The 21,307-nt window shown below is 40.0% G+C and overlaps 1 protein-coding gene across 4 annotated transcripts in view; it reads left to right on the top strand.

Annotated features, from left to right (window-relative positions):
* The first annotated feature begins 6,961 nt into the window (after positions 1-6,961).
* COL11A1 (collagen type XI alpha 1 chain) overlaps positions 6,962-21,307 on the top strand; it is a 132,941-nt gene continuing 118,595 nt past the window's right edge. For all 4 annotated transcript variants that reach the window (XM_069023255.1, XM_069023256.1, XM_069023257.1 and 1 more), the window contains exon 1: positions 6,962-7,269. In XM_069023255.1, the coding sequence (XP_068879356.1) occupies positions 7,155-7,269 (115 nt within the window). In that variant the 5' untranslated portion in view covers positions 6,962-7,154. The remainder of the gene's footprint in view (positions 7,270-21,307) is intronic.

Here is a 21,307-nt window from a genome sequence, read left to right on the forward strand (position 1 = left end):
TCCTTTTCCTCCAAGCTTTGAAGAATCTTGCTTTAAGCATGGGTCATGAAAATACTCTTTTTCCATCCTAACCTTCAAGCCAATCTTATCCCTGACCTTCACCATGCCCATTGTTGAAAACAAGGCATTTGCCACTGATTGCAATAAGCTGCTTCATATTCCCCAGCAATAATCCAGTCTCCTGAAGTCATCTCTTGCAGTGTAACCTTAATGAAAACTGCATATAGACCTGGAAAATGAAAAAGATAGCAAACTGAAAATAAGATACTGGATCTTGACAATACCAGACCATTTTGTATCTCTAGATCCAATAAACTAGGTTGTCTATGAACTATACTCCTCACCTCAATTTCTCCTACTGTTGACAGCAGCCTTCCTAACACTTCAGATCTGTAAAAATTGATTTAAACTGGAGTCTTGACACTTTCCTAATCTTAATCTGAAAGATAGTAAATCATTACTGAAAAAGAACAAATGGCATCACTGTTTTTTTTTGTTTTTTCCTAGCTCCAAAAACCTTCCGGAGACTAGCAGTAAATAGGATTCTAGATAGTAAATCTAATCTCAACTCTGACCAGACTAGACACCTCAGGGCCATAAAACATTCCCTGGACCATTTTAGTTACTAGATTCAATCTAAAGATTCCCAAACATTAATCCTAAATTCCTAATCCTCCTAATTCTAATTCTTGCATTATTAATAACTACAGGATCAATTACTGCCAATGGCTTCCCTTCATGTGTGCTGAGTCTTATTAATTCTTATTCCTGGGAACACTGTAGATGCTGCCATATGGTATGCTCTTTATACTTAGTCATACTCTTCCAAAAGCCTACCCTTAACCTGTTTCAAATCCTAACAACACCCTCCTAGGGCAGGTATTCCTACACAAACTGAGAGAGGAAAACATTACATAAGCTATAGGGAATTATAAGAAAGAATTAGGTTGTGAGCTGTAAAACCTGCCTGCAGAGGCACATGGCAGCACAAAGGAGCACATGGGGGCACACAGAGGCTTGTCTCCAGCAGACCCTGGGCGGAGGAGGTGTCACACAGCAGGCCCCTACAGACAGGAGCCTGCCGGGAGCTGACAGACCAGTGAACAGCGAGTGATCACACCATAGAAGGACATTTAGAAAGTGTGTTGCTGATGTGGCAACATGGGATAGGTCACGCCATATAAAGAAATACTGTGCCTTAGAAAAGTGCATAAACCCAGCTCACTCCTTTGAATAAACGATTCAGGTTCCCTGCCGGTCCGGGTCCAAGAGTCAATCGCCGACCATAAGCCTTGTAACAGTGTCAGTAGTCTCACCTCGGTAGCAGATGCAGAGTCCAGTGCTAATTTGTCATTTATACATAGCAACCTCCTATTATAATGTACGACAGTATCAGTCTCTGGTTTCCACAGGTACTGTTTCTGTGCTTCCTTACAGGAGACCCTGTACAACTGAACATTACTCAGGGATGCAGACACATCATAGTAAAAAACCCTAACCTCTTGTGTGGCAAAAGTCTTGTTCAGATCTAGAGAATGAATTCTGACTGTAAAACAAAACACAGACTCTTAGTTTATTTCTCCATTTGATGTAAAACACTATTTCTCCTGAAGAAGAAAATTATGAAAGATTTGGCTGCCAACTACATAAGTACAAAGACTGCTGACAAGATTTTGCATTTGTGTAAAATGAATTTACCTGTCGATCCTTTTTTTTCCTAAGACTTAAACCCTCTGTTTTATACTAGATTTCTTCCCAGCCTTCTACAGGAGACTAAAGCATTGGTTTCTGCCAGTTGGTATAAAGCACTGGCTTCTATTAGGGCCTACCTCCTTCTTATCTCCTTGCTTCCCATAGATTTAAAATGGAAGTGGTAATTATGACAATTCAGAATGCAAATATCAGAATTAAAGTAATTTCTAACAGTAGTTTAGGAAGGGCACCAACTTCAACAGGAACTCACAATACAATACATCAGATTCTATTAATACCTCCCTTCTACTCATCTTTGGCAGTCTTACTTTGTTGCATTACTCAGGGTTTATGACAGTTACAATTCTCAAACCCCAACACTATTACTCAAATACTAACTAGAACTTGTATTAACTAGCACATAAGGGAGTAAACCCCAAAGTTAAAGGCAGTATTAGTCAATGATTTCTACCAACACACTTAACTTTGGGGGAACCTGTAGAAAGGTATTATGGCTCTTAGCTAAAACCTTTGGCCTAAACCTAATTGTCATACCTACTTACCCAGCAGTTGTCTTCTAGTTCCTTTAGGACTAATACAGCTCAAGGCACAGGTTTTGATCAAAACAATTACTATTTCCAGGGGTCAGCAGGAACAATCTGCTGACTTAAGACTTGAAAATCTTCAGCCCTACCCCTGTGCCAAATCTCCCTTTTCCTATTGTTAACAATATCCCATGTTTCTGTCAACCAAGTTCTGGAATAAGGATTCTACAAACTCATTTCGGAGGTATCATCCCTGAATTGAAAAGCAGCGCAGGTTATTGTCTTGTTTTGATCTTATCTTCAAAGAACATTGGAGATAAGATTCTCCAAATTTGTCCTTATCTTCATGATGCTGAGGAACAGGATGCAAGTGTGATGGTTGACATTTTTAACTATCAGTGTTAACTATATAATTTAAAAATGGGAAAAACCCCTACAGCAAGAGATGTATAAGTTCCTACCAACTACAGCCCCCTTCCAAATCAGCAGATGGTTTCAAACAGCAGTCATGTCATTTAACCCCTTAAATCCCCAACTCTAACCTTAATACTGACTTCATTCTTTACACAGCCCTAGAAGTTTTAACCTCTCACATTGGTGTTTCTGGTAGCAACTCCCATTAGTGCACATTCAATTTAAAACTGTAAGGATTTTTTCACCAGAAACTGTACAAATTCAACCTTCAATATACACACAGCAACAAATATGCATCCAATTTCTGGCCACATCACAGACCTGCTTGTGGATCTGTGTAAGGTTGCACAGTGCATCTGCCACTCCAGCTTTACTTATGTCATTCTCAATACATTCTCCAAAAGAAAAAAAAAAAACAGTAATGTTAATATTTCTGTATTCTTGTGGTACCTGAGCTAATGAGTACTGAACTATGCTGTTTTGTATTTAATTTATTTTACTATCTTCTTTCTTCCCTAATTCTTGGGAATCTGAAAGAATCAATGGGCACTGAGTCATTCCCTAGCCTAAAGAGGTTTGCTGAGGGTCAGAGAAAGCCTTGGTTTCGTCCTTCAAAACCTTAAATAATGGAAATGCGGGAGTTCAGTGAAGTTGTAAGCTATAATTGATAGTAACAAAAGGTATATTACTCTTCTTGAAGCCAGAATCATTTTAAGTAACACTCATTTTGTCTATATGCTTGTGTTTATATACTTCTCTCCCTTTAAAACGACAAAAAAGAGCTGATTAGCATTTTATCTAGCAGAGATCATTCCACCAATCACCATCTGTGAGACAACTTTGTTTACAAGGGTTCACTTCTCTGAAGCAGAGTAACTCACTTTTCTTCCTAATATTAGTCAAATAACAGAAAACTCTCAGCAAACATAGATTTGCACCAGAAATGAGACAATGCTAAAATACTCACCTACCTAAACCAAAAGAATTAAAGCAACAGAGAAGGCAGTGGGTGATGACTTTAAGGCAGACACTTATTTTGCAATATTCACTTAATTGCTGTGAATAGAACTGGAGAGGGCATCAACATCTGTGTGAAACTAGAAAAAAAGTAGTCAAGTCAATGTCCTTGAGATACAGGGAAACCAACAACAAAAGCATACTCTTCTTTACAGTGCATTATTTATTCCCAGTGAAATGACCCCTTTATATAGAGAGAGAAGTCTTGCTTTTGGTAATGTCAAGGAATATGTTAAAAAAGCAGTGTGATTGCAAAAGAGCCAAAGAACACCATATTTACAGCTACATTTCATTATGGTGCCTATAGCCTGAAGAATGCGAAAGAGCTGCTGCTGTGAATTTCCTGTAACCTACAGTGGTCCAAGAAAACATATTCTCTTCTCCATAGTTCCTAACCCCTCCCCCTCTCTGCCCCAAAATACAACAATGACCCATCTGTGCACATACAAGAGAGCAGTTCCTAATATTTAAACATGGATTAATCTGCCAATGTTGATGTATCAGGGACAGAACATAATGAATGTCACAGTGCTCAGTCTTTCTTTTCACTAAAACTGTCTTGAAGAGTAATGAGGAACAAAAAAGCCGACATAAAGAACAAACCACTGTGGATCATAGATGATTTAATAAATAACATCATTCATTTCTCTTCTGTTTCTCTCTGAAAATATTTTAACATTTTAACCCTCTTTCAGATTCAAGAAAATATATCTCCCAAAATTACATCTAAAAGCTGAAAATTTCTAAAAAATATCTTTAAAGAATAATTTTATGGCACTCATAAAGCTTATCTATGCTCTGAATCTTTCTCTCTCCTTTGACATATTTTGATGGCTGCAATTACTTCTCTCTAGAACAGCATCATTACAGTTTAGAAGATTATGAACAATAACTAGGAAAATAAGCTAAATGTAAATCAATTAAATGTAAATCAGTAATTCCTAAATAATGAATTTGACAGGCTGCAAAATGTGGATCTGCACCTAAATGGCATGTAACTTTTATCTTGTTAGTGGTGAATCTGATGACAATTGATTACGTCTGTGTGGCTTGGCATACTGACACGCAAAAATAACTGAGCTAGCTCTAAATTAAAGTGGTCCTGGTACTAGAATTAATACAGAATTTTACGGATTTTTATATTAACGTAAGTATGCTACCTCACACAGATTAATACTTGGCATTTTTTCCTCTTTGTTCTGCTTTGGATTGATGTAGGACCACAAAAATCAGTGGGTATCTTTCCACTGACAGTTTGGGAGATGAATCACATCCCCTAAAACTTAAATAATGGTAAATGCACAGTGTAAAATTACTGTTCTCTACACTGTGAGAATACTTTTGAGAATACTGAAATGCTTCCATTTCTTCTCCTGGGCAGAGACAGACCTTTTCCTTTTTACTAGAGAAGACTTTAGCTGTATTCATTCTGGCAAACAGAAAGGCTCAAAACAAAGTCAGAGAGGCAATGTGTGATAAGAGACTGGAAGCAGCAAGAATGCTGGTGACAGAAAGATGTGTAATTCATAATCATGAAGAGGAAACTTGAAACTTTATAGCATATGAGATTTTCCCATGAAAAAGTATTGAGTAAAAATAATAAATTGCCATTGGGACTACCTACTGACATTGTAAGTAAGGAGGCTGAAACATCAAGTTAATTTGGTCTGTGCTTCAAAGCATCTAGTGACTGAGAACTACACAGACCAGCAGAGCAGCAATAATAGTACTGACTTTTGGGGACCTGTATGTAGTTAGGGTGTAAGGCAATTTTAAGAAGCAGCTGGGGGTAATCTCAAGATCACGGGGGAGACTGTTAAATGGTTGATGAATTTAGAGGTCTTTTCCATCTTTAATGATTCCATGCGTAAATTTTTACACAGAAAGGTCGGATACATACGGCATTTTGGTGCTCCACAGCTGCACTGTGAAGTGCCAGAATAACCTTGAGTATCTCTTTAGTGAACAGCACTTAAGGGAGCTCAGATGTAGCTGTCCTATGCACCTCAGTCACCTCAGCTGCAAATCTAATGACAATGATACCATTTCAGAAAACCAAGGACAGAAGGAGCTAGGTGTATTAATGGAGCGCAGCAAAACTTTTAAGATATTTTATGAAAGGATAACAAATATCTGAAGTACAGTTTGACATATAAAAGCAACGTATTTTATTGATAAACCGTATATTTATTAATTGCTGTAAGGCATTAAAGATCTCAGTGAGGGCTTTTTTTTTTTTTTTTTTTAATTATATACATTTCTACTAAAACGTGACCATGGTTTTCTCTCATTTTCCAGAGGAGCCAGGGCAGAACCTGATCCGAACGGAGGATTTTGGCTGGACCTGCTGCACAGCTAAGCTCTGGCAGAGGTTTCAGCCTACGGGCCGGTCCCCGTCACCGACTGGTGCACAGGTGGGACAGGACGGGAGTGCGAGCGGGAGGTTTCCCGGCGAGGAGCCGACACCTGGCTCCCCGGGCTGCAAGATGTGGTGAGGCGGGGAATGGCAATGCTCGGTGCCGGTCTTTTCCTTCACCACCCCGATCTCTCCTGTCTTACAGCGCCCTTAGAACGAAGCCCCCGGAGGTGTGTGACAAGAAGCTGCTCCTGGGAGGGGTGTGAGGGGGAACGGGCCGCCGGGGCCGGACCTGCCGCCGCACCAACGCCGGCGGGCGGTTTCGGGGAGCCCGAAGGGCCACCCCGCCGACGCCTCATCTCAGCGCCCCGGCTCCTCTCAGGCACATTCCTCTCCTCGAACTTGCCCTGCCCCGCTCCCTTCCCCGCCGACGCCCCCCTCCCCCCGCTTGTCCCCAGTGTCGCGCCCCTGCCCGTCCCTCCCGGCCCCCACGCGCCCCTGCTCCGCGCCCCCGCCATCGCTCCGCGGGGCGCCGCGGCCGCCTCTGCGCATGCTCGGGGCGAGGGGGCCAGCGCGGAGCGGGCGGGGGGCGGCGGTGACCCGGTGAAGGGACACCGCAGCCTTGTCCCCCGGCTCGCTCCCGCCGCGCCTTCTGCGCTCCCCGACCGCCTTCGGGAGGGCCGCTCACCGCCACCGCGGGGGCCGGCGGTGCCCGCGGCGTGGCCGGTGTGCCGCCGCCGAGGCGGAGGGCGGTGCTGTGGGCGGCCGAGGGAGCCCCGCGATTGGCCTCCGCCCGGCGGCTGGCGTGTCAGTCGGGCTCCAGGGGTGGCCCTGGGAGCCGCTCGCCCAGCCCTCTGACGGGATGAAGCCTTTAGGGGGATGCGGAGCTCTTTGCATTTTGATTAAAGCCCCTCATCTCCCTTCAGTCTGAAGGCAGGGCACCGGGGAGGACGGGTCGGAGGGGCCTGTGCAAGGCCGGGCAGAGTGGGAGCGGGGCGAGAGAGAAAACGTCTCTCGGTTTATCACGTATGGCTCTATAGGACAAGTCATCTCTGGGAATATAGTGGAAAGGACGGAGCTGGTATAAACTGAAGGCGCCCGTGTTTAATTCACACTTGTGGGTGCCCAGCATGGAGATGCAGAGATGGTCCTCAAGGTGGAAAACGAGAAGGTGGCCTTGGGACTCGGCTGTAACCGTGCTCATCACCTTCGCTTTCCTTCTCCGGACTGCAGAGGTCAGAGGAGGTAAGAAAGCAAAGGGGAGCCGGAGAGTCCAGTCGCCTCTCTCCCGTTCTCGGGGAAATGACCCAGGGCACGGCTGAGGCCGCGTTTCACAGGAAACCTGTCAGAGCGACTCCCGGTGCTGGGGAGGCGAGAGCGCTCTTGGGGCCGGCTCCGGGCGCGGGGACCCGCGGGGAGACCCCGGCAGCGCGGGCAGGGACGTCCCTCCCAGGTGCCGCGGAGGGACGGCTCTCGGTCAGCCTCAGCCTTAAACTTTGGATGTATTTTTAATGAGGTGAAGGAGATGCACTGGTGGAATGGGAAAATAAAATAAATACTTGTCGAACAGAGCGACTTATGCTCTTTCAACACTGGACTCCTGTTCGGTGGAGTGTGCGTCCAACTTTGTTTGACTGAACTACTGAAGTTCACCAGGTTGTAACTGAAATTGACCGACAAGTATCTGCCTTCTCCTCGGAGGGGCGAGGAAAGGGAAAGTTGGGGGGTGGAGGCTCTCGGCTCTGATTTTCTCCGCTCTCCTCTCTTTTATTTTTCCTTTTGCAACGGGTTTTAGTGGGCAAAAAGTTTTCCAGGGCGCAAGCGGAGGAGAAAGTACACTTGCAGGGGCCCATTGCCAGCCGTTGCGGAGGGCAGCTCCCGGGGCAGCGGCGCCCTGCAGGTGGTGCGAGCGGTGCCGGGCCCGGAGATGCCCGGGGGGGCTCGGGGGGCTCAGCCCGACGGTCGCTGGGCTCCCCGCGGGCGGTGTCAGCGCCGGGGCGCCGTCCCCAGCCTCCTCCCCACTCTGCAGCCTCCCCGGGGGATCGAGTGGTCCCTTAGGTGTCCGTGGACCTGGTGGGCAGGGTGCGGCCCGCGGGGGACTTGCAGGGGGAACAAGAGCCAGGCAGCAGCGCAGCAGCCTCAGCAGAAAGGAATCGCCGCCCCCTCCCCCGCACCACGCCTCGCGTTCCCCGCTTCTCGCGTCCGCACCGCTCTCCCTGGTCTCTCCCGCATCGCCGCCAGCCCAGCTGGGCTTTCTGAGCTGAGCTCTCAGCTCGCCGAGCTGCAGTGCAGTCTCCGGTGGCGGGAGAGTTCTCCTTTCCTACTGGGGGTGAAAATGCTGCCTCTTCCTCCATTCCTCCATCCCTCCCTCCCTCCCACTGGAGCCAGCAGGCGCATCTGGAGGCCAGTCTGGCTGGGACTGAGGTTTTTATTTTTCTGTGAGTCTGACATCAATGAAGGGGCTTAGGTCTCCGAAATGAAAGGATTACTTTTTTATGTATTTATTATTTTAACGAGGCATTTCTCCATCTGAATTCCCTGAATCAACAGGCGTCCTAGAGGGAGCAGGGAAAGGTGATCAGTTTCCATTCAAGTCTTTATACCTGGGCACAACCTTGACGGTGTCAGATCAATCAGGGCTCCTGCCCCCTGCTGGCCCCGTTTCTGACAGGGACTGGAGGGGTCAGATTTCATCCCTCTTGCAATTCCACGGACTCGCTGGAGTCACACCAGGGTGAATTAACCTCGCGCTCCTTACTATGTGGAGACTGAATTTCTTGAAGAAGAATATCGTCCTCAAAGGCATGATCGATTTCTTATGCCACTTTCCACAGTAGAACTGACGAAATTAATTAGGATTTATGTAGACTGTGTTTACATAATGGGTTGGATGCAAATGACAAGTTAAAAGAAAATCTAAACCTAAACAGCACAGGAAAAATCAACAGAACTGAAATCAACTGAACTGGTACTTAACTGGACTGTATTTAGCAACATTATGCAGACTAAATTGGTTGTGGTAACTTTATTCAAAACGGAAAATCTATATTGATAGTCTTTTAGTCTTCTGTATAAAGGACATTTCAGAAATACAGAACTACAGGCTTCTTATTCTTTGTAGAAGCATTCTGAAAAGAACTTAGTTCTTGACCTTTTCTGAGATACAGTATGCTATTTGCTTAGGAACTACAGGGAGCTGTGTGTTCAGGGCTTGATCTGTTATTGAAGTCAGTAAGAGTTTTTCCATTGACTACAGAGGGACTAGAATTTGACCTAATTTCTCTAACAGAGTACAAGGGACTTATTTCTGAAGCATCTGTTATGCATTCTAATCTTATTTAGAGTAGTTAAAAGATAACATAGGACATGATGATTCCTATTTGAAACTAGGAGAGGGAAAATACCAAGGGATAAAATAAAATAGCATAAATGGCAGGTAAACAATATGACTAAATAAAAATGCTGGATAAAATATGAATGCTGGGCAAAATACAAATTGCTCTTACAAACTCTTTTAAATCCTCTATTCTTCAATTTTCTTTTCATAAATGACCTCTATGAAAAGAAAATTACATGGTGTATTCATATAAAGTGTTAATCACACAGCAGTGACTTTTTAAAGACAACAGAAACCATTCCATGTAGGCAAACCTCAACAGATTCCTAAAATTCTTGACTTTTTTTTCAAGTTTCTTTATTTAACAAAAAAAAATAGAGAAGTATGAGGTGTCTTTCATACTTGTAAGAAATGGTGTGCAAAGTGTTTGGGCTCTTGAGTTATTTCTTCTTTAGACAGAAAAAGTGACAGAAGTGAGAATCAACTGAATGGGAAAAGCAGTGATTCATACTTGGTCTGCTCAGTGCCCACCAGCTCTTAAGCAGCTCTTTTTAGAAAATGTTTTTGCTTTATGACTTGGCTAAAGTAAACAAAATTCAGTATTTTAAAAGACATCCTTTGATTTCCTTTCCCCTTCCTCACCTTTAATACTAAACCTGTTGGTAATGTGTTTGGTATGAATAAACTCATTTAGTCAAAATGGCATGGCTTCAACACTATAAATTTTTTGTAAGAGCTTGACATCAATGCACTATTGTGATACTGATTTAAATTTCATGGGCAAGAAATGAAAAATCAGCCTTTTTATTATTTATAAGCTTTTTCAAGCAAATGGAAATCTAGCTCTTAATCTGAATGAAAAAAAATATTTAGGAAGCCTTGCTGAAAATGGGGCTATGAAACTATACATAGAAAACACACTTTGGACCTTCTGTGTAAGTGATGAGGAGATTTGTTTCTAATACAGAATAGATACTTCTTATTGTCATCTTAGGAAATATAAAGGTTCCTTATGCTTCCCCTATACAGGCTTGGAAAGTAGTGGGAGTTCTAGGTGCGGAAAGAATGCAGAACTGGGCCAATTAGTGATGGCAAAAGGAGAGTTTTCTTTGTGGATGCACACTTAACACTGCTACTGATTTGTATTTGCTTAGTAAGGAAGATATGGATCTGTTTGTTGAATGAAAGCTCTTGAATGTATCCAGCTAGTCTAAACCTGTATAAAGGGTTGTTTTAAACTAGAAAAGTACAAATTTCTTCTCAGAACTATTCATGATGTAAAGCACTTTTGATTTTAACTGACCAATTAACTTTTAAGATTGAAAAAGAGTATAATATTCTAAGCATTCCTTTATTTTTCAGTTAAATTGTTTTGTGTGATAATTTGTGTGGGTTTCTCAGATTGTTATTCACAAAGTTGTCAAAAATGAATAAATCAAAGGGTGATTTCACTAGCTGCAGCTAGTGATCCTAGCTGAAGCTTTTCCGAGTCCCAAGGATCAGCAGGTGAAATGGTCCGATTTCCCACAATAGTGCAAGAGAGACCTGCATGTATTCATCTGTTTTGCTATGTAATTTTGATTTCTTAATTGTTTCTAAGGCAAAACAATTATTTCAAATTCAGCAGCAGACATCAGATACAGAAAAAATGACTGGTGTGTGTTGTTAATTTTCTAGAGTGTGTATCTTTGCATTTAGTTTAGAAGGAGATGTTGCATGGATCCAAGAAAGGACTATTCAGGTTGCAGGAAACTATGTCTTTTTCTTAGCTCTGCAGAAAAGAAGTTTCTCAACTTCAGTTTTGTGTATACCTTATCAAATTTAACTGTGTATAGGTGCACACATTCTCAGTCAGTTTGACTTGAAATAATAAAACCCTAGTACCTGTAATTGAAATGACAATAGGAAAAAAGCAATCTTTGATTAAAAACCTTTTCCAGTGCTATCTTTTGTCCTGATCACTGAAAAAAACACATGAAGAACAACACACCCCTAAAGCTCCCATTGTTTGTAAAATTAGTGTCTGCAGCAGATGTTAAATGTAGGAAAAAACTTGTCTTACTTATTTTTACAACTGTCATGCCCAAAGTTACTTGATCTCCTCCAAAGAGAACCCTTAACTCTAACACAGTTGCAGCATACTGAAGGAGCCATGACATTACTGCTGAGGTTATACCTAAAACACACTGGAGCAATTATGTCTTTCCCGGATTTGTTTTGTACAGTGGTGAACAGTAGGGTTTCCATCTGCCAGCAAGATTAAGAAGTTGCTTTTCTTTTCTCTGTAGAGCGTTCTGCTTCTTTTCAGAAGAAATCCTCATAGCATTGGTTAATTTATCATTGTTCTGAGTATTTGTTGATAATAGGGGGGAATAAATTAAGCAGAGCTTGGGAGAAATCTCTAATGTTCTAAGAATGTGAAGTCTCATGCAGTGATAGAGATTTGCCCTCTGGATGGACACAATAGAGAACAGTGGCTTAAAAGGAATTAGGTTAACACACATGCCTGTTGCAAGGGCTTATAACTGTTCTACTCAGTATTAAATACCAAGTTTACAGACTGTAAATGTAAGGATTAATTGTTGACCCGGTTATTACAATAGTAGTAGAATCTGGCAGAACTTAAATTCTTTTTAGCACATTAACACACATAAGGGACTGTAAAAACCTTTGTGAATTTCAGGTCTGGGACTTCACTGCAAGTACAAGTGTTAATGTACACAGTGTGTGAAATAGAAGGTATTTGGCAGAGCTCATATAATAGAAGCAGAGTGTTTGCTGCAAACCTAATTGAAAGATGTGTTATAAAAGACGAATAAAAAGAACTTAGATCCTGGTCCTGTTATAAATAATGGCAGCTAAGCTTTGTCTATGATAGAAATTAACTTAGTTGTAAGTCAAATTACGGTCGCATTTTAAAAGTATTTCTGCAGACTAAGTGCTACCTGTCCCTTAGCTGTGTACCTCACCTTACCCAAATTATCATAGTAATCTGATAGATTATCAAACATCCATAGTTTATAAATAGTTCAAGATTTTATGACCTTGCTGTCTGCCTAAGAGGAATTCCTGCTAATATTGGTAGGATACAGAATTGAATCTGATTTCCTTGCATTGCTCTCCTTTGACATTAGGGAAAGTATGGTGAAAGATTTGAGTTGTAGGAGTTGTTTCTCTATCAAATTAAATAGGATTACTTTAAATGACACCATTTCTAAACCTTGTCCTTGGCTGTATTCTATGCTTAAAGCTGAAATGTACAAATGTTGCATATTTGAAAACTCCCATTTATTAGAAGATATTTTTGAACTCTTATTTGAATTATTTCTCAATAAATACCTTGATGACAAAACTTTTAAGTGGACTCAGTTTCTTTCATGTTTAATTGCTGAGGGAACACCTTGTCTCTTCCCATAGCACGGACCATTTTTAGACTGTGTCTCTTTTTCATATGGTAATAGAAACAGGATACTCAAGAATGTAGTACTTGTTTTGCTGATTTTCACAGCTGGAACTACTGTGTCTGCTCTCTGTACAAAAATAACTTTCTGAATCTTTAGCAGAGACCTCAATATAGTTAGACACTTGGAATGCAGTCCTAAAAGATTTTGCTGTGGTGCAAAATAAGAATAAGTCCATAGAAATATGGAGACAGATGCTAAAGTATTGTAAACTAATGGATCAATACAGATCTGCACAGATGATAAACAAGCCCAATCTTCTGGGCTCAGCAAGGGGTTATTTCATGGAATTGCCATCAGGTCATCAGTGCTTGATGGCTGTCAGTGTTGCTAAGCAAGTGATGGAAGTACAATCTATCCAGCCTCAAAGAAGGTTTTGAGTAATACAAAAGTCACATTTTGTAGTGAAATATGTATAGTATGATAAAAAGCCTCAAAGTCTAGGGTGTACTTAAGAATTATGCAATGTAACAAAAGCTTAAAATAATTTATCTTGTTATTTTCCTGAACATTTCCAGTAAATAAATCAGCCTACAAGCTAATGTTGCTAAAGATCTGAGAGTGTACTTGTACACTCTCAGAGTAGTAGTAGACAAGTTTTCCACTGGTTTCAGTATAGGATATTAGTGGTGGGGGGAGAGGGTTGTGGTTTTTTGGGGGGTTTTGGTTTGTACGGTATGAGTGTTAGAGGTTAGTCTTTAAAATGAGATATAGTTAGTAGTTGGTGAGTATCAAAATTTCCTCCTGTACCTGCCTAGACTATCTGCATAGTCTTTGAAATACTATAATATATTTAGTAGATTTTTCAGCATGGGAAGTCAGTGAAAAATTTCCAAATAACTGGTGTGGAAACAGAAGTAGCCAGTTCTGAGCAGTTTCACAGAAGCCTCTATTGGTGAAATAGTTGGTCCTAGGCTATTTAAAGCATTCCTGTATGCATCTGGATAATCTCTAGTTCTTGTAAACATTTAATATGAAAGCACTGCAATAACACCTATTTCTAAAAATGTCACCATTCAAGATTCCAATTACATAATTAATCTAGGAAATTCATGTAGGAAAATTCTTAAGAGGTAAAACAACTTAAAAGAGTGTCTCTAGAAGTATATATGTGGGAAACATATATTCAGTTAATCTCATAAATTTTTATTCAGGTTCCTAGAAAAAAAAAATCTTAATTTTCAGGAGCACTATATAATTAGGCAATTCAATTGGTTTCATTTTTGTACCTTGAAGATGCTCTGTAACTCACTCTTGCAGCCCATAAAACAGAGAGTTCATTTTATCCAGCTCTATAAAGTCCATCTATGAAAAGTACTGGAACCTTTGCAGAGGACACTGCAGAAAGCCTTGATGTTGGTTCCCAGAGCAGTTCTGTTACAGGGCTGGGCTCTCAGCAGAGTTGGGAGGCAGGCAATTCCCAGACTGCCAAGCCCAAAAGCTTGTGAGGAAGGGCAGCTCTGCCCAGAGCTGGCCAGTAGGAAATGGTAAGGACAGAAAAGTACCTGGTCATTTTATGGTGCTTAGACACCTATGGCTGAACTGCAGGGAATCATTGCTTGGGATACAGAGACTAGAGCCTTCACTGGGAAGGCAATAGAGTCCTTTGTAAGAACTTCAAAGCTCAGTGAAGCAGTTGGGCATAGCATGCTTTTGAATTCCTGCTTTTGGATGGTCACTTCTGTATTAGTGCTTAACAGATGAAGGATACAGTAAAATAATAAGTGTAGATAATAACATTATATGTATTTCTGTTTTTAAAGGGTGTCCATCATAACTGCCCACTATAAGTAAAAGTGTCTAAGAGTAAGAACATAAATGTTCTTACTACATTAGAAATAGCACAATTTTCTAGTAGTTGATGGGTCTTCTTTTGTATCCTAAAGGTCAACAAACTGTCAGATTATCAAATCCAGATTCTCATGCTGCTGGTAAAAAAGAGGTAAAGACCTCTTACATTCATCAGGTTATGGACTATTTAATGAGTGCCAGTTAGAAACCTTCATCGTAGTAGTTTATCTTTACCCACCTATAGAATACATGGAATGCCCTTAGAATGAGCTCTTAGTTATAAAGATTCAAAATTTTAAGAAAAGTAAATAAACTAAACAACTGTAGGCTATTGTGGCTTTAATAGGTAGCATGGTTTCAAAAACCTGTGGTGCAGTCAGTACCTTCTATTTATGTCCTTCAATATATACCTAAAAATCCAACCAGAGGCAGCCTCTTCTGAAAATCTTGTCCACGTATATAAGGAGTCTCTTCATTAGTACTCAACAAATACACACATTTTAGCCTACCAGGCCATCACAGCTTGTAGGTTTTAAATGATCTGTTGCAGTGACATAAAACTGGACTAAACTTTGAGAAAACACTCCATTTAGAACTGAAGATTAATGTTTCAAGGCTCTTTAAGTTTTAGTTTTTGCAGTGGTTCCATTGGAACAGATTACTGGCAGAATGAAGCCTATTTCCATGGAAAAATATGAAGTAAAATAATAGTAACTTAGAAACATTAGTCTTTCTAAATTTCTCATATAATTCTTTGTACTGGGGAAAATTAAGCTCTTTTCTGCTCCAGGGTTGTATCTCCCTAATTTGGAGTTATTGATTGTAACTGTTAAAGGTACTTTGTGGGGTGAACACTGATAAATTCTCACTCTCACATCAATCAAAAAAGGGCATTGATGAAGAATTACGAGAACTCAAGAAGTTATCAGTTTATTATATCAGAAAAACATAATACTGTTTAAAAGTATTCTTTGCTATATCAAAAAGAAGGAAAAGGCTAAGTTACTGTAGGTATTAACAGCATAGCAAACACTGAGTTGCAGTCTTGGTTTGCTAAGGTGTATCTGTAAAGTAAAGAATATTTCCTCTTTCTTTTTCCCTTTGAGTTTTGTTATTGTTTTCATTCCAAATATGTCCCCCAACAGGCAGTCTGGAAGCATCTTGTAAATTATGTAGGTAAACACAGCCTTTAAATAGGGAAGGATCATTGTGCCTATACTCTCTCATAAAATCAAGAGACTAACATCAAGGAGTTACTAGACCAAAATCTAAATATAATAGGATTTCAACTTCTTTGCTTTATTAGGTAATTGGATAGAATTAAACATATTTTAGTCTAAATGACTCATCCCCTGAACAATTTCTTATGGGAATGAATTTTGTAGCCAGAAATTGCCACCACAGTCACTTTCCTGTCAGTGCTAGAGAGTTCCACTTTGAGACCTGATGGCAAAGCCCTCCCCTCTGAAAATGCAGATGATGGTTTCCTGTGTACACCCTATCTTCAATAACAGTCTGTCTTTAACTGTTTGGTCCCTAGGTACCACCAGCACCTTCACCTTAAAAAGTGCTTTGCAGTACAGTTTACAGCAAGAGAACAAATGTCAAGTTTGGTACATCCTATCTGAAAAGGTTCAGGGCTCCATTCCCACTGCAGCTTAAGTGTCTTGCAGCATGTTCCATATTAAATAGAAGAAATCTTAAGGTTTTGGACTTTTAGATAGGCCCATTCTGACTTCCATGGTTATCTTTTAAGGAATAATCAAACTCACTCAAAAGTTCTCAATTCAGTGAGTAATAGTTTTTCAGTCTGTATGTATTCCAAGTCCACTGAGGACCACTGACAGCATACATCTGGGATAGGATCACTAAATGTTTGACCTCTTCAGATCTGAGTAAGACATGAAATGCTGCATGAGATCCACACTAGTGTGGAGTTGCAGGTGCTCATGAATTTGACACATAAACTGCTTCCTCTAATACAGCTTTACCTAGGTTAGAAACCTGGCTCATAGCCAGCTAACCTCGCTGGGCCAAGAAGAATTTCTGAAAAAGCATGAGTATGCAGTATCTTTTTCTTCTGCAAGATAATTCCCAGTAATAGTGTCCATGCCATTTTATTTGAATGAAAAGAATATGATACAGAATTTGTCAATTTATTTGTGACTACAGCAGGCTTAAATTCCAATCACAGTAAGATACTGTGATTGGAAGCTGATATGTATGCTAAGAAACAGAAGATCAGGTTTTTCATATGCTTGAGTGTCAATTTATTGACACACACACACATTAGCTACTTAGGGTGATACAGGACAGAACGTTCTAATTAGGTGAAACAGTACAGCTCTATTTTCAGTGTGTATTAATGACCTAACGTTTACAAACCTCACATTGATAATAATGCCACTCATAAAATTGACTTGAATAAAATTTTGTAAAAAAGTATGTTGTAGATCAAAACATTTTCAATAATGCAAAGTCATTAAAATAAAAATAATTAACTTTAAAAAGTTATTGTAGCTAGAAAGATTATATGTATAGATTTTGCTCTTTTATTCAAAATTATTGCAGCTGGTATAATTCCAAAGATGATATTGCTGCCATTAGATGAACTGTTGATCCATCTTTTTTGGGTCTGTACAGTTTGCCTTTGCAGGGTCAGATGGGCTTTGTCACAATGCAGAAATTTAATGGTGACTGCTGAAGCAGAAACAAGGAATTTTATTGCCTTTTGTTAAGGTACTAAGTTCACCATGATGTCAGTTACAGACAGGATACATATATTATAAACTAAGAAGATAACGATTAAGCACCATTCATTTAATTACCATCTACATTTAAATAAATCCAAATGTATTGAACTAGACATGACCCTTCCAATGCAAATTTTCTTGCATATGTTACAACTTATCCCTTTTTTGTAATGTCTATTCTTTTACCTAAGATTGTGTGATCATCTACAAGAAGCATTCCCATAGGGAGATGGGGAATTGATATGCATTTTTACTAAAAACTGGGGTCATCCTTAAGAGGAAGAGGCTTGATGTCACACATTGAATAAGGCATGAGTATAGACTGTGTGTCCAAAGGACTTCAGTTTCTGCCCTCCTTTACAGTTTCTCAACCCCTCCTTTCTCTGCTATCATAACTTGTATTGTTGTGGTACCTGGGAACCTCCTCCATGGGCAGTTTCCACCAAGAGAAGGCAAGACCCATGTTGTGGAATAGATTCCAGCTCAAATATCAGGAAGTCTAAGTGAAGGAAGCAAGTCCTCTGAATGTGAATAATGAATGTTGTTTGTATTTGTGACTTTAGGGCATGTCAGAAATTAATCTGCTGTTTTCACCAGCTTCTGCTTAACTCCAGATGAAACCACGCTGAGCAATGGTAGTAATTGTTAGGTATAATGCAATGTAAAGGCATCAGGATTTGATCCATATGTGTTGTATCAGTATTATTAATAATGATACATCACAGATTTCATTTCAATTTAGATATTGTGGAGTGAATGAAAGCTATGATATTTTCAAATGTGATTATATGATAATAATGATGTCTAGATTTCTCCAGCTGTTCTTTTTCAATCTTTAAGGGCATTATAGTTTTACAATATGGGCTTATGAATTTATAGAATAGAAAGCTTTGTCATAGCCTTTAAAAAAAATGTATTTTTGTATATAGATGAAATCTAGGCTTGGAAATGCTAACCAAAATTGGAAGTAAATTTTTCCTCCTCTCCAACAAACAGAAAGCACATGAGGCTCCCCTCATGTATTTGACTCTTGATACTCTTTCCTGACCTGGCAATGCAAAAGTGTGATCTAGCATCCAGTTTACAACTACTTAGCTTCAGTGAATCCTCTTAATTTCTAGCAGAGGTATTCTGATTTTTTTTCATGAGTTTCCTAATGGAAGAAAGCTAAAGGGAAAAGAAAGGAAGAGTAAACATGGCTTTGGAGTTATATTTAGTATGAAATGCTCTAGACCAAATGTTCTTACCCATACCACTGTAAATATGGAAAGCTCATTGAGTGAATGGATGTACTTCAGTCATACCACAGTAATGAAGACCAGAATTTGGCTCTACAGTTTTAAATATTGCAGTTACAAGTTCATTTGGGTCTTGAGATGTGACACCACTAATTTTTGTTGGTGTGCTTTACCTTCTTTATATTTGAAAATACAGGAACTTATGATGGAGTTAAATGATTAATGGTTTGGTATCTTGAAAGATACTGGAACACTCAGGTTCCCATCTCACACAATTCTGGTTTTTAAAAAGGGATTTTTGAAGAATTCACTTTTGCCATTCCAGAAATCCCAGCATTTTTAAGCATTTAGGCTTTGGTCAGTGCTGTAGAGGCTTTCAGTGGCAGTGAAAGTTGCACATGTCTCACTGAACTCTCTTGAATTAAGGACATGCGCCGTTGAATTTTGCACTATAATCATTAGTGAGAAAAGTAATCTCCTGCAGTGGGTTCCCTGCATTAGTGAGAAGAGTAATCCCCTGCAAAAGTAGCAGAGTGGAAACTTGCATTTTGATTGAAGACTGCAGGCTTGCCCTAGTGAACGCAGGCTTCTTTTCACAGGGTTGTCTTGTGGCATTGTCTGGCTTGCCTGCAAGAGGTGGCCTTCAAGCAACAGTGCAACATGGCCATAAACATCTGCATAAGGGACCCACTTTCTGGGTCTGGATCTTTTATTTTGTCAAATTTGCCCTGGCAGACAGAGTTGAGTTTTCAATGCTGGTGTCCAGATTTCCTAAGGAGAATTAACTCCATCCCAAGAGCTGATGAACAGAACTGTTTGCATGATTCTTATTTGTTATTTCCTTGCCATCTGAAATCTCGGCACCAAATTGGAAGGACAAAAAACCATTACATTATATCATTAATCTGAATTTTACTTTACTTTTTTGAGAAAACTATCAGGGAAAGTTAGAATAGAAGTCAAAATCATTTAGGCAAGCTGTTTTATTCACCTTAAGGAAGGTCTCATGAAAGACCCTTGATCTGTCAATATATGGGTTATATTAATGTTGTCCCATATAAATACAAGCTGAGATCTTAGTTTGTGGACCACACAAACAGGCAAACTGCATGCTGTTAGCACTGGTGCTCCTTCTGGTTATTGCTTACCATTCCCAGAAGTCATGTGGGAGCAGCATGCTAGACAAGAGGCGATTTTCAGAAGAAGCAGAAGCTGTCAGGATGCTGTTCAGTGACGCTGAGCACTGCAGAACCTACAGAAACTGGCAGAGAGAAGCCACAGGCTGTGCTCCTTCCTGTCTTGGAGTTGTCTTCCTACCACTCTCCCTGGTCTTTTAAGCAGGCAGTGTTGGCTGTGTGAGGACTGCTCATTGTGTTTTACACTTTGAGCAGGTTACCTGTAACCACTTGGGCCTGAGCTGCGCTTTGTCAAGAGCTGTTTATTTTAGACTGTATTCCTGCATGTTTGTGTTCTGTGGCAACAGCATCTGCAACCTGCTGCACCAAGCAGGTTATTTGAGCAGGCACAGTGAGCTCATCAAGAATTTTAAGACTAAGGTAATGGCAGCATGGTCAAGCCTACTGAACACTTGTTACAGTAAATATACTAGTTACAGTAAATATAAAAAAAATCCTGAAATTCCCTGAGACAAAACCTCTACTAGCAAAAAGAGGGGTTTTCTGCAGAAACCTCTTTATATTGTAGTCCCAGCCATGGCACAGGAGGAGTCATGCTTCTTATACATTCCTGCCTTTTATTCCTGTTATTTAAAGATTTCTAAAGAACTTTACTTCTTACTTGTTGGCTGAAGTGGCTGTTTGAACTCTTTAATATAAATTAGGCAAGCAGTTTCTGTTACTTGTTATCAATATGAATTTAATAGGTCAGCCATGTTATCTTTGGGGATAGAGTAATTACCTTTTTTGTGTTAATTACTTCATGTAACTTATCATTTCTGTATAACTTGTCATTTCACCTAACTTGTTGCTTCTATGAAAAATTACATTTCTAGTAATTATTTTAAACTGACTAGTCCTGATATTTTGTGTTTTGTGAATCACAGTTTGTGGAAATAAATAAATAGTCAACTATGGACTATTAGCAGAATGTTTGTTCTTATTATTTGGAATCTGTGGTTTGAAGGTTGTCCTATTATTATTCTGTTTCTTGTCTGGAAGTTTTTTAGCAGCAGAACTAGCAGGGAGTAATGAATAATCTTGTTTATGGGTGAATAGTCTCCCAGTCAGCCAGGCAAAGAAAAACCATTATTCTAAAAAATAATGAAGAATCTGGTACAAATTATAGAAAAGAGCAAAGGATAAAGGAATGTAGCAGTGGTTGACTTACAAAGTGAATTGAAATTTTTACTAATATTTCTGGTGACTGGTTCTACATTACTTTACTGGTTCAAATTAATGTAGGTACAGCAAAAACAGCTGTTGGTTACTAGAAAAAATGTGTCACAGTTCCTTCAGTATGTTCCTTCAGTATGTGTGGCAATTCCTTCAGAACTGTGGGGAACACCTATAGAAAATACATTATATCCATTAAAATGATTTTGTCAGTACTCAACAGACAAGTTAGACTAATGCCACAGTGTTTGCACACTATTGAAACTTTTATTTTGAGAATATTTAAACATAATTTCTTGAATTTGCAGTATATGTGGATTTTAAGTAATTTCATGTGTGTACTGTAGCATTC

Source organism: Aphelocoma coerulescens, chromosome 8 (genome assembly GCF_041296385.1).
Source record: "Aphelocoma coerulescens isolate FSJ_1873_10779 chromosome 8, UR_Acoe_1.0, whole genome shotgun sequence".
NCBI classification, from domain to species: domain Eukaryota; kingdom Metazoa; phylum Chordata; class Aves; order Passeriformes; family Corvidae; genus Aphelocoma; species Aphelocoma coerulescens.